The 12,299-nt window shown below is 40.3% G+C and overlaps 1 protein-coding gene across 2 annotated transcripts in view; it reads right to left on the bottom strand.

Annotated features, from left to right (window-relative positions):
* The window catches only part of LOC129857348 (protocadherin-15-like), a 311,697-nt gene that overhangs the window by 26,410 nt on the left and 272,988 nt on the right, over window positions 1-12,299 (bottom strand). The window contains exons 28-33 of one of the 2 annotated variants that reach the window (XM_055925513.1): window positions 9,371-9,586; window positions 8,372-8,460; window positions 5,649-5,825; window positions 2,975-3,190; window positions 1,857-1,865; window positions 1,391-1,507 (exon numbers count right to left, since the gene is read on the bottom strand). In XM_055925513.1, the coding sequence (XP_055781488.1) occupies window positions 1,391-1,507; window positions 1,857-1,865; window positions 2,975-3,190; window positions 5,649-5,825; window positions 8,372-8,460; window positions 9,371-9,586 (824 nt within the window). Of the gene's footprint in view, window positions 1-1,390; window positions 1,508-1,856; window positions 1,866-2,940; window positions 3,191-5,648; window positions 5,826-8,371; window positions 8,461-9,370; window positions 9,587-12,299 lie in introns of those variants that run through there. The other variant, XM_055925506.1, reaches the window with a different exon arrangement.

Here is a 12,299-nt window from a genome sequence, read left to right as displayed (position 1 = left end):
CTGGTTTGGTAAGAAGAATACCCCTCTCCCCACAGGTGTGATTACTACCTCTGAGGGTTTAGAGCTTGAGGTAGTCACCTCATACAAGTACTTGGGAGTATGGCTAGACGGTACACTGTCCTTCTCTCAGCACATATCAAAGCTGCAGGCTAAAGTTAAATCTAGACTTGGTTTCATCTATTGTAATCACTCCTCTTTCACCCCAGCTGCCAAACTAAGGCTGATTCAGATGACCATCCTACTAATGCTAGATTACGGAGACATAATTTATAGATCGTCACGTAAGGGTGCTCTCGAGCGGCTAGATGTTCTTTACCATTGGGCCATCAGATTTGCCACCAATGCTCCTTATAGGACACCACTGCACTCTATACTCCTCTGTAAACTGGTCTTAGGCCTCACTCCCCGTTATCTGAGATATCTACTGCAGCCCTCATCCTCCACATACAACACCCATTCTGCCAGTCACATCCTGTTAATGGTCCCCAAAGCACACTCATCTTTTCAGTTTGCTGCAGCTAGCGACTGGAACAAGCTGCAACAAACACTCAAACTGGACAGTTTTATCTCAATCTCTTCATTCAAAGACTCAATCATGGACACTCTTACTGACAGTTGTGGCTGCTTTGTGTGATGTATTGTTGTCTCTACCTTATTACCCTTTGTGCTGTTGTCTGTGCCCAATACTGTTTCTACCATATTTTGTGCTGCTACCTTGTTGTGTTGCTACCATGTTGTTGTCATGTTGTGTTGCTTCCATGCTGTGTTGTCATGTGTTGCTTCCTTGCTATGGAGTTGTCTTATGTCTCTCTTTATATATAAGACATAAGCTATTAGCGTCTAAAGAAGCAGGGAGGATCACTTCTTGTGGAGGCAAAAATTGTGCCGTTAAGCCTTACCTTTATAAAGAGTATTACCTAGCATCCCTGACATTATACCACTATATTCCAATGCAAATGATCTAACGTTGTATAGTACTTTAATAATATCTCAGATAACGCTACAATAAAATATTAAGTAAATGTCAATAAAAAATATTAAAGAACAGGGTTAGGAGACTAGCCACTATCTCAAAGCAGAACTGTGTCTAAGCTCAAACACTCTTGTTTTGCTATTTGACCCTACATATGGACTAGGCAAAAGCATTGGGTGCAGTCCTTAAAATGTCTAAAGCTCAACATGACTTGCTTGAAAGACCGATGTCTGTTGTTAGTCCATTGTTGGTGGACAAAGGCCTTTTAGTCAATAAATTGTTTTGCTGTTTGAAAAATAGGCAATATCCTAACATACGCAAACTATATCGTATGCACAAATAGGCATTACTCATCGGTATATGGTACCTGAAACCGGAAATGAGGGGGTTAGGAGGAAGCGTTCAAAGGTGACTTACATGCTGCTGTTCCCCAGTTCCTCGTAGAGATTGGCTATCGAGGCACGTGGAGCGGCAGACTTTCCCGCTGGTAGAGCCTGCTGAATCCTGGCAGTTTTGGCACATTCTGCCTGTCTCCTGAAGTTCAAATAAAGTTTAACCAGTTTGAGTCCATCCACTGCCCTTTGTTTCTGTAACATTCTATTGAAGATTAGCACAGTATGTGGCTAATTTTAACTGACTGAGATAAAAATGTATAAAACTTGATAAAAAGGCAAGTCATTGTCTTTCCCAATTACTGGGGATTTAAACCCATTTGAAGGGGATGACTTGAACTTGAATGTTTTCACTTTTCTCTTAATTGTAATATTGTTATTCTGACTCCTTGATCAATCTTTAAAGGACTATTTAGTATTGAGGACCATGTAGCGTGCACACTCAACAGCATAAAAGAGAGATCACTCATATCACATGGACAGTTACTTACTCTTTGAATCTGGTGGATGGTTAACCAGAGAGTGCGGGATACAAGGGGAGCAGAGGGAAAAAGAAAACACAACAGACCTTCAATTATACAGTTAATTAATTCCTATTTTGTTAATACAACACAATGAGAAACACTAATTGCATTGGGAATTGGAGATGCCTCGAAGCTCCTGCAACTCCATAAAATGTTAATGTTTGGTGGTTGTTAAGGTTCCTTTTGAAAAACACATCGCTTTAGGTGAAACAATGTGCATCATTCATGAGATTCCTATAAAGTTCTTCACATAATAGACAGGCTTTGGATAAAACACCATATCAAAGAGCTCGGCTTATTTCACAACTGTATATAATAATACGAGTCCTTTGTAGCAAATTCTACTCTATTTCTTAGCTCACAATATTATGCAAAGCATCAGGCTCTCCAAGCTACAATATGTCTGCAGGAACTCAAGAAGCTTTTTCATTTTTCTTTTGTTATCAGCATGATTTATTCACATCAAATTGCAATTACCCCAGAGGAGTGAAACGACAATGTTTGCATCAGAATATTCTCCCAGACATAACGTTGCACAAACTAGCACATCATATCTATTTCTGCAATGTGAGTGTGTGTGTGTGTATGTGTTTGTTCAGCTCAGGGTAACCACTCTGACCCATCTGCTAAGTATAAACATTACCCAGACATATGTGTTTATGTAACACACCCAGTGGATTCACACGGCACATAGAACATAGAGGTGTGGCTGTGTGTGTGTGTATCTGTGTGTGTGTATCTGTATGTGTGTGATGGTGGTTGTGATGGGGTAGTGGAGGAGTGAAGACGCACCGTGACGGTCACAATTGGCTTTGGAAATTTGTCACAAACGATTGTAAATGAATCTGCTATCAAAGTGCGTGAACAGGAACATTAGATTGAGACATTAGATTGATGGTGTATGCTGTTAGCATCACTAATTAGTTAGAGAGAGAGAGAGACAGGAAGAGCTGTGCTCGGCTGATTAACTGGCACCATGCACATTTCCTTAGTCTCACCAAACTCCAGTGCTATCTTTGAAAGGCAACCATTACCATACACACACATGGTGCGTGTAGCTACGACAACAGCGGTCGTTCACTCACTGTTTGTAGGTAACCATGATGATAACGATGGCGGGGATGCAGCAGAGGATGATGATGATGGCGAGGGCAAGCAGCGCCCCCTCTGTGTAGCCCACGGCCTGGGCAGGCTTTTTCCCTCTGGCCATGATGGGCGTGCGGATCTCCAGGATGTGTCCTCTCTGACCCAGGTAGGGCTGGAACTCCTTGTTGATGTCCACCAGCTTCCCGTCCAGAGACCTGCCGGACGAAACACAGTCAGTCAGTCACACAACACTGTACAACCATGAAACATGTGACACGTTTATAACCTAAATGTCAGTGTTTAGAACGTAAACATTAGGCATTTAGATTTGCCAATAAGTGTTCTTATCTTTAAACACAGGCGTTTAGAATGCAAGATTAAACATGATAGTCAACATGATACGCAAATCAAACTACCTGTCGCTCAGGACCTGAAGCAAGGATATGCATATTATTGATACCATTTGAAAGGAAACACTTTAAGGTTTGTGGAAATGTGAAATTAATGTTGGAGAATATAACACATTAGATCTGGTAAAAGATAATACAAAGAAAAACGTGCGCTTTTTTTGTACAACACTCCTTCCGTGGCCTCCAACTGCTTTTAAATTCTAGTAAAACTAAGTGCCTGCTCTTCAACCGATTGCTGCCCGCACCCTTCAGCCCAACTAGCATCACTACCCTGGACAGCTCTGACTTAGAATATGTGGACAACTGCAAATAACTAGGTGTCTGGCTAGACTGTAAACTCTCCTTCCAGACTCATATTAAGCATCTCCAATCCAAAAGTAAATCTAGAATTGGCTTCCTATTTCGCAACAAAGCCTCCTTCACTCACGCTGCCAAACATACCCTCGTAAAACTGACTATCCTACCGATCCTTGACTTCGGCGATGTCATTTACAAAATAGCCTCCAAAACTCTACTCAGCAAACTGGATAAAGTCTATAACAGTGCCATCTGTTTTGTCACCAAAGCCCCATATTCCGATCCCATAGAGGTCATCAGACTGTTAAATAGCCATCACTAGCCGGCTTCCACCTGGTTACGCAACCCTGCAACTTAAAGGCTGCTACCCTATTTAAATAGACTTGGAATCACTGGCCACTTTAATAATGGAACACTAGTCACTTTAGTAATGTTTAAATACTGTTTACATACTGATTTACTCATCTCATATGTATATAGTGTATTCTATTCTACTGTATTTTAGTCAATGCCACTCCGACATTGCTCGTTCTAATATTTTATATTTCTTAATTCCATTCTTTTACTTTTAGATTTGTGTGTATTGTTGTGAATCATTTTTAGATACTACTGCACTGTTAGATACTGCTGCACTGTTGGAGCTAGGAACACAAGCATTTCGCTACACCCGCAATAACATCTGCAAAATACGTGTATGTGACCAAAAATGTTTTATTTAAATTGAGATTATTTTTCGAATCAAGTCACATGTTTTTTTTTTTTTATACTCCTGGAAAAACTCCCTATGGGGGATGAAAACATTAAAACCCTTTACACAGACAAAGAAACAACCACTGCGATTAGACAATAAAACAAACAGGGTTGAGCTTGCTGTATACAGGGTTGCATCACGTAGGCCTTTGCATCTGTTTTTAAAAAGATACATATCATGTCATCACTATTGTGTTGATGGATTAATTACATTCAATAATTTTGGATTAAAAAGGCCTAGACACCAGAAGTGTGAATATTATCACATTCGAATTTTCACAGAACACAAAATAAAGGGTTTATTTTAGGGTAGAAATACACAGCTTAGGCTATAAAAACATGACATGACACTGTAAACTTCAGACGAGAAAATAAAGCCTGCACGTACATGCTTGTGAATTGTCGCAATGTTCAAAAGTGTAATATGGTTTGGTTGCATTATTCAATAGTGTAATATAATTTGTTAGCATTATTCAATAGCGTAATTGTTTTAGAAAAAAAATATTTCTGTCATTGTTGAATAGTTTGTGCTTACTGGCTCGTGGCTACTGTGACATTTACAATACATTTGAGATGTGGACCAAGAATGTCACGTTGCCATTCACAACGAAAGATAAAGCAAGGATCTAATGTGAATTAAAAAGTAGAATTCTCTTTCGCCACCCCACTCCTCATGCTCTCCTTATCTTGTAGGGGAAGTAAGGCCTAACCCTGTATGAGATAAATGGGAGCAACATGGTTCTGCTGTGAAAAGTGTTACAAAAGCACTTTTCAGCTGCGCCTTTACAGTGTAAAAAAGCATTTCACCTGCTTTGTAAGAGGGGAACCCTGGGCGCTGAGGAGTATCTCACTCTCTCTTCATACAGGGGGACAAATGCTAAGATTGCATTTCTCCAGAATGTTGGGCTTAGTATCAGCCACTGATGGATTGATGGAATAGTCTCTCTCTCTCTCTCTCTCTCTCTCTCTCTCTCTCTCTCTCTGGTGAGTGACTGAATTAACACACCCTGCTGGGACGGGGGCCTTTGGATAGAAGGAAAGGGCCTGGGGATGTGTGGAGAGAGATAGAGAGAAGGGAAAAAAATGTGTTTGCTGACTAATTCATAGGGTAGAAGGGAGGATAAGACAAAGAATGTATGTAGCAAGATAAGAAGAGAGAAGAGGAGAGAGAGACAAAGGTAAATAGCTTTTAATTTACTTGTGTTGGCTCACTCACTTAAAGAGCTCCTGGCGTGATATGGCCCTGTTGGTCAGTGGGTCAATGGCATACACCATCAGGTCTGACTTGGTGTAGTCCTCCTGGTCAAAGCCGTCTCCGAACAGCTGCGGCCCGATGGACTCCACCACCACCTTGGCCCCTGGGATCTGGTCCTGGACGTATCGCTCCATAATACTGATATTTGGGAGACAAAACCAATGTGGTCTGTTCATTTTTAAAATAAAGTATAGTACAGCACCAAGACTTTCTGTACATTTCAACGGTAAAACACTGTAGAATGCACAGGAAAATACAGCAAATCTGTTTTACAGCATCGATGCTGTAGATTGCACTGCACTATGGGTAAAATGCTGAAAATACTGTTAATATCTGGAATTGGAAGCCTCCTGTAAAAATTCCAAGAACATACTTTATTTATTTACAGTAATCAAATCAAGTTTATTTTATATAGCCCTTCGTACATCAGCTAATATCTCGAAGTGCTGTACAGAAACCCAGCCTAAAACCCCAAACAGCAGGCAATGCAGGTGTAGAAGCACCTAATTGCTTATGCTTACTGTAGATTCAAATGATCAGTTTCAGGCACCAACCTCATGCTGTCAGGTGAGACACATGAAGCTCAGACTATTGTAATAAATATATTCTTGAAGCTGCTGTGAAGTGGAAGAATATTTTCAGAAGCTGCTGGTTAGGTACCTTGACTTTATAAGTATCTTTATTGCTGGCCAACATTGAGTTACGGCATGTTTTCTTAGCTACAGTACCAGTCAAAAGTTTGGGCACACCTACACATTCAAGGGTTTTTCTTTCTTTTTACTATTTTCTACATTGTAAAATAGTAGTGAAGACATCAAAACTATGAAATAACACATATGGAATAATGTAATAACCCCCAAAAAGTGTCAAACACATCAAAATATATTTTATATTTGGGATTCTTCAAAGTAGCCACCCTTTGCCTGGATGACAGCTTTGCACACTCTTGGTATTCTCTCAACCAGCTTCATGAGGAATGCTTTTCCAAAAGTCTTGAAGAAGTTCCCACATATACTGAGTACTTGTTGGCTGCTTTTCCTTAACTCTACGGTCCAACTCATCCCAAACCATCTCAATTGTGTTGAGGTCAGGTGATTGTGGAGGCCAGGTCATCTGATGCAGGACCATCACTCTCCTTCTTTGTCAAATAGCCCTTACACAGCCTGGAGGTGTGTTGGGTCATTGTCCTGTTGAAAAATAAATTATAGTCCCACTAAGCGCAAACCAGATGGGATGGCTTATCCCTGCAGAATGCTGCGGTAGCCATGCTGGTTAAGTATGCCTTGAATTCTAAATAAATCACAGACTTTTGACTGGCACTGTTGCTCAAGTTGACACGTCATTTCAGTCTGCTCTAAATATCTTCCAGTGCGACGTAGAAAAGAAATCACTCAGATAATAATTAGTGTTGTATCATTACATCATCCCTGCTGTTAATTTACAGTAGGGATACCGTAATATGTTTTACAGTAAGTAAAATAGTACTGTAAAATGTATTACAGTATCTCTGCTGTAAAGCAAAATCACTGTATTAAGCTGGAAACTCTGGTGCAAGTATAATGCTGTACATTTACATGAAAGGTTTAACAGTGCAGGTATCGCTTAAACATTAGATATAAATTAATATTTCTAAATCCATCTTTACCATGATGTGGAGGCTTTATGAATCATTCATAAACTTCTGTCATGCTGTGTGTTGCAATGTGCTGATCAAACGTTAGTAGTGGTTGCCTTGGTTCACTTCACCTTCATGTGCTGTCACCCACAAATTATGACATTGACTTGATAATGCTGAAAGATCTTTTTACAACTTACTTGTGTGTGACCATATCTGTTTGAGGCCATGGTTTTAAGAATTTCACTTTTTTCACAATTTCACTTTTTTTTGCTCTTGGCAAAACAGTTCTCCCATAATCAATTCCAGGCTGGGTGAAATTGGCACTTTAAATTACAGCCACTAAATGTTTGCTTTCTCCAACCCGATTGCAAAGCCTGATGAATAGAGTACCCATGTAATTGTTGTGGTCCCCAACTAGGACCAAGGAAAATGGGAGACCTCTCAGATGTTATCAGAATGACTAACTAAACACATGTCGTTGTCAAAGCATAGAGCAGCAATCTTAGAGGGGTAGTGTCATTTAAAGTGAGATTTGAAAATAATGAATACCTTCTTATTTTATTATCTGTCTAGAAACTGTACTGTTTTTCAGTCATCAACTGATTGAGAAAAATGTATTTGACTGTCTATCTGGACAATCAGTGGTTTTAATTGCCCAATCATTGGTTAAGGGAGACAGAAAATCAACATACAGTGAAGCCATTGAGGACATACTGTAAGTTGTGCAACACAGGGGTTATTCAAAAAATGCTCGAACTTCTGAAGTGCTACAACTTTTTTTCTGTTCCATAAAGTTTCAAAACACAGTTGGAGACTACCCTCTCATCCAACACAAACAATTTCACTAGCAGAGTTTGCAAGTTGCATCGTGACACCTTGAACCAAGGCCCCTTATTCATCAAGGGGGGAAAAATGTATGCAATCCCACTATGCTATTCCTCTTACTCCACTCTCCTGTTTCTGTTGAGTGTTCAGGGGCCTTTAGGACCCTAATACGTTTTCAATTTAACCAAGCATGTTCAATGTGACAATAACGCTGAGAGAAAGTGATTGACTGGTGCATTACGCAATAAGCTGCTCTTTATTCTCCTCCACAACGGTGGGCGGGACATTGGACACCACCACCTGCATATCCAGTTGGTTGACCACAGTCACCTGAGAGAGAGACAGTGAGAGAGGGAGAAAGAGAAAGAGGGAGAAAGAGAAAGAAAGAGCAGCAGTGAGAGAAAGAAAAAGTGTCTGAGAGAGAGAGAGAGGATATGTAAATGTTGTACATTCATGCTTGACATGCTCCTGGTGGCCAAAACGAGAAACTGAATTGCCTGCTTGTATTGGTGCCATGTGGCAAATCTAATGGCACCTAATATTTGCCGGCGCAGTTAGTGCACTGGCTCTGAGGCCAAATCTCACACACGGCCTCCATGAAATTACATTTTCTCTTGAAAATGGTCAATATGGTTAATTAAGCACACGTCGCTGTCACCCGTCCCAAACACTCCTTCTGTGTCATTACAGACTTGTTTGCCCTACACATTGGGAGCAACACTGGCTCCAATAACTGGAAGCAAATGGAAATGTATTGTCTAAGTAAAAAGACACACACACACATCCACACACAAACACGCCAATTACAATGAGCAGAAAACCCTTTCCATGCATAGTTGAATTGCATCATCAGCGTGAAGCAGAGAGGTTCACTGGCATACACATTACGCATATTGTGTGCTGTTACTGCTCTTCATAATGTAATATATTGCTAGATAGAAAATAAATCATGTTTCATCATCATGTAGCTTCCTAATGAATACATCAGCTCAGAGGAAAACTGTCTGACACTAATAAACCCATCAGGTTGTTTGGGTGGGGGGTGTGGGGCTTGGCAACTGTTAAGATCACAGTTAACGGATGACAAACTACTAACTGCCAGACTTTACTGTCTCATATCACTTGCCCAATGAGAAACACTTGAGGAAATAAAGGTTTACATATGTGTGTGTGTGTGTGTGAGAGAGAGTATGTCAAACCATGGAGGGATATGGGTTGTTTGAGGACAGTAGACACTCACCACCACATCGGCGCTGCTGCTCAGACCCTCTCCGTAGTTGTCGGTGGCAACGACCTCAAACTTGAAGTAGGACCTGCGCATGTTGCGGTACATGATGGCCGTCTTGATGATGCCCGTGTACTGCTCGATCACAAAGCTGTCTTGCCCAGCTGCCGTGGGCGGGATGATCAGCCGGTACGCATTGGCACTGTAGTTCCCTGTATCTGCATCTGTGGCCTAGGTAAAAGAAAACCCACAACCACAACAACATACACACACAAACACACACATGGTAGACTGCTTACAGGGTAAGGAAACTGGAATGTAATTTTTTTATTTGGGTGAACTATCATTTTAACAATGGCAGAAATGATGAGTGCGCTTCAGTGGTGGTTGCAAATTTTGGGACAGACTGCTTTCCTTGTCGCCACAAATATGCACATAGAATACACACAAATGGAGGGCATAGAATAAAATATTGAGGCAACTTACAAACCGAATTACCATCATCTAAGCATGTCGCTCTGGATAAGAACTTTTGCTCATTGACCAAAATGTACTATTGTCATTGTTCCCTGAAGGACGAGAGTGCATTGATCTAATTTGGCCAGGAGAGGGGGAACTTGAGTCTTAAATGCCAGGCTCTCATACTCAATCATCTAGAAGAATTCGCTGAACCCTTTTCAATAGGAGAATTGTCTTTCGAGACTCACTTTTGTTTAACAACAGCTGATAATCAGAATAGGGTACATGTTCTACCAAAATGAACGAATGGCGGTGAACAAGCGCAATTGCTCAAGATGGCGCTTTCTCAGTATGGATGAGCCTAGTATGGTCATATTAGTTGCTTACTGCATACGTTTTCACGATTAGTACACAGTATGTCGTTTTAGTAAGTAGTAGGCAAGACAGATTTCGGACACGGCCATAGACTCTGGCCTCCCTGCCACTGGCACCAATTCTCAGAGTGCCTGTTTGCAATGACATTGATTAATTGATTCAATGCCTTTTTTTGTATTTGTATTTGTATTTATTTTTGTATTTGTATTTATTATGGATCCCCATTACCTGCTGCCAAAGCAGCAGCTACTGTTCCTGGGAGGATGGAGGGATTGAATGAGGGAGAATTGAGGGAGGATGTTTCCCTTATAATCCTGTTTACATGAACACATCTGAAATCAGCCTACCTGAAAATCACCAATCAAAATAAATGTTTTACCACAGCAACCATGTCATTTTTGGGAAGCATATTTGATTCTGAGTTTGGACATATAAAGTTTGTATGTGAAAATGACTTCTATGACACATATTAAATTGTTCCAAATTTACTTCACTCGCGCTAAAGAGGGATGCTTGCTCATCTGGTGCTAGCACGAGCAGATGCACGGTTTCAACTCCGATTAAGTTGTTTAAATGGCCTAATAATTCGAAAGATTGCTCAGGAAACCAGGTGATTTAATCGGCGTATGCTGACTTCGATTTTGACCTTACGTTGATTACGATAAGCAAAGTAAGGTGTTTACATGACTATTGCATAATCTGCCCACTCCCACAATCAGTTTAAGATTGAATTATTACTGTGCATGTAAACGTACTCTCTGTCAATAGAGGGAGAAAGATTTTCTCAAATAAGACTGTATTTCATTCAAAGTAATGGTAATTTACCAAAGTTACCAGAATGTTCATTAATTTGGGTAGTGGAAACTTTGATTATCTATACTTGAATCACTTAAAAAAAAATATATATATATATATATATATATTAATATAACATATTTTACATTTTGGTCAATTAGCAGAAGCTCTTATCCAGAGCGACATACTTATATGATGTTATTTTGATTTGTTAGTGGAAGTTGCCTCAATACTCTATTCTATGCCCTCCATTTGTGTGTATTCTATGTGCATATGTGCGAAGCAGCTCTGTCCAAAAATGTCATGCAATTCTAGTCATTTTGCCATAGGGTGAAGAGAAAAAATTGCAGTTTTACAGACAATTTCTACACATTTGCCATAGGTTGGAGAGAAATGTTTGCAGTTTTTAATATGATATCTGAAAAATCAATGGGGACCCCCGAGTCAGTAATTCAACCATGATTACTACAGACTAGACTAATTTAGGAATCTACATTTTTTAAGCTAACATGGACCAATTGAGTGACTGTCAATGACTGACATAACAAGAGGAAAACTTTTGATGTACAACCAAATTTCGAAATTGCACCTTGTGTCTTCTATTATTTTAACTGTCAACAGTAAATTGAGACCCCAACTGCATTTTTGGAAATTGGTCCGGGGGCCTACAAAAGGGGGGCAGAGGGGCCGGGCCGCATGCGGTCTGTGGGCCACCTGTTGCCCATCCCTGGTCTAGACCATATGGTTCAAGAGAAGACAGACTAATTAATGAAAAAAAAAAATCCAAAATGACCGGTATTATGCCCTCCCTTTCCAACCCTGGGTTAATCTCATTAGTGTTTGTAAAAGCACTTGAGAACAAAGGTTCAGATTTTTTTTGTGTGCATAAAATGAACACTGGGCCACTAAGTGGCATGGAGAACAAGAATGGGTTGGCAAATAGACTTCTACTCAATAGGCCTACCCTTTGTAAAGCCAATCAATACGTTCTTAGAAAACTCTTTGCATAAAATGTACACTGTGCCACTAAGTGGCATGGGGAGCAAGTATGGGTAAATAGGCTTTTATTTATCTACCACTCTCATTATCTACTATTCTACTGCACAGTAGGTGAAAGGCCCTTCTCAGTCAATACCACTGTGCCACATCACCCCCTGCCATATTTTCTTACCCCGGGTTCCCTTCCAAACTATTTAAAGTTGAATTTGACGATGATATGGCTAATCTATACACAGTTGAGTTGCTTGCTTTAAATTCATACAACGATCTCAGACACATCAAATACCATCTGAAGACCCATGCAGCTCAAGACAAA

This window comes from Salvelinus fontinalis, chromosome 1 (genome assembly GCF_029448725.1).
Source record: "Salvelinus fontinalis isolate EN_2023a chromosome 1, ASM2944872v1, whole genome shotgun sequence".
Classification (NCBI taxonomy): domain Eukaryota; kingdom Metazoa; phylum Chordata; class Actinopteri; order Salmoniformes; family Salmonidae; genus Salvelinus; species Salvelinus fontinalis.
Note: the sequence above shows the minus strand (reverse complement) of the source record. Positions and strands in the feature narration are given on the sequence as shown.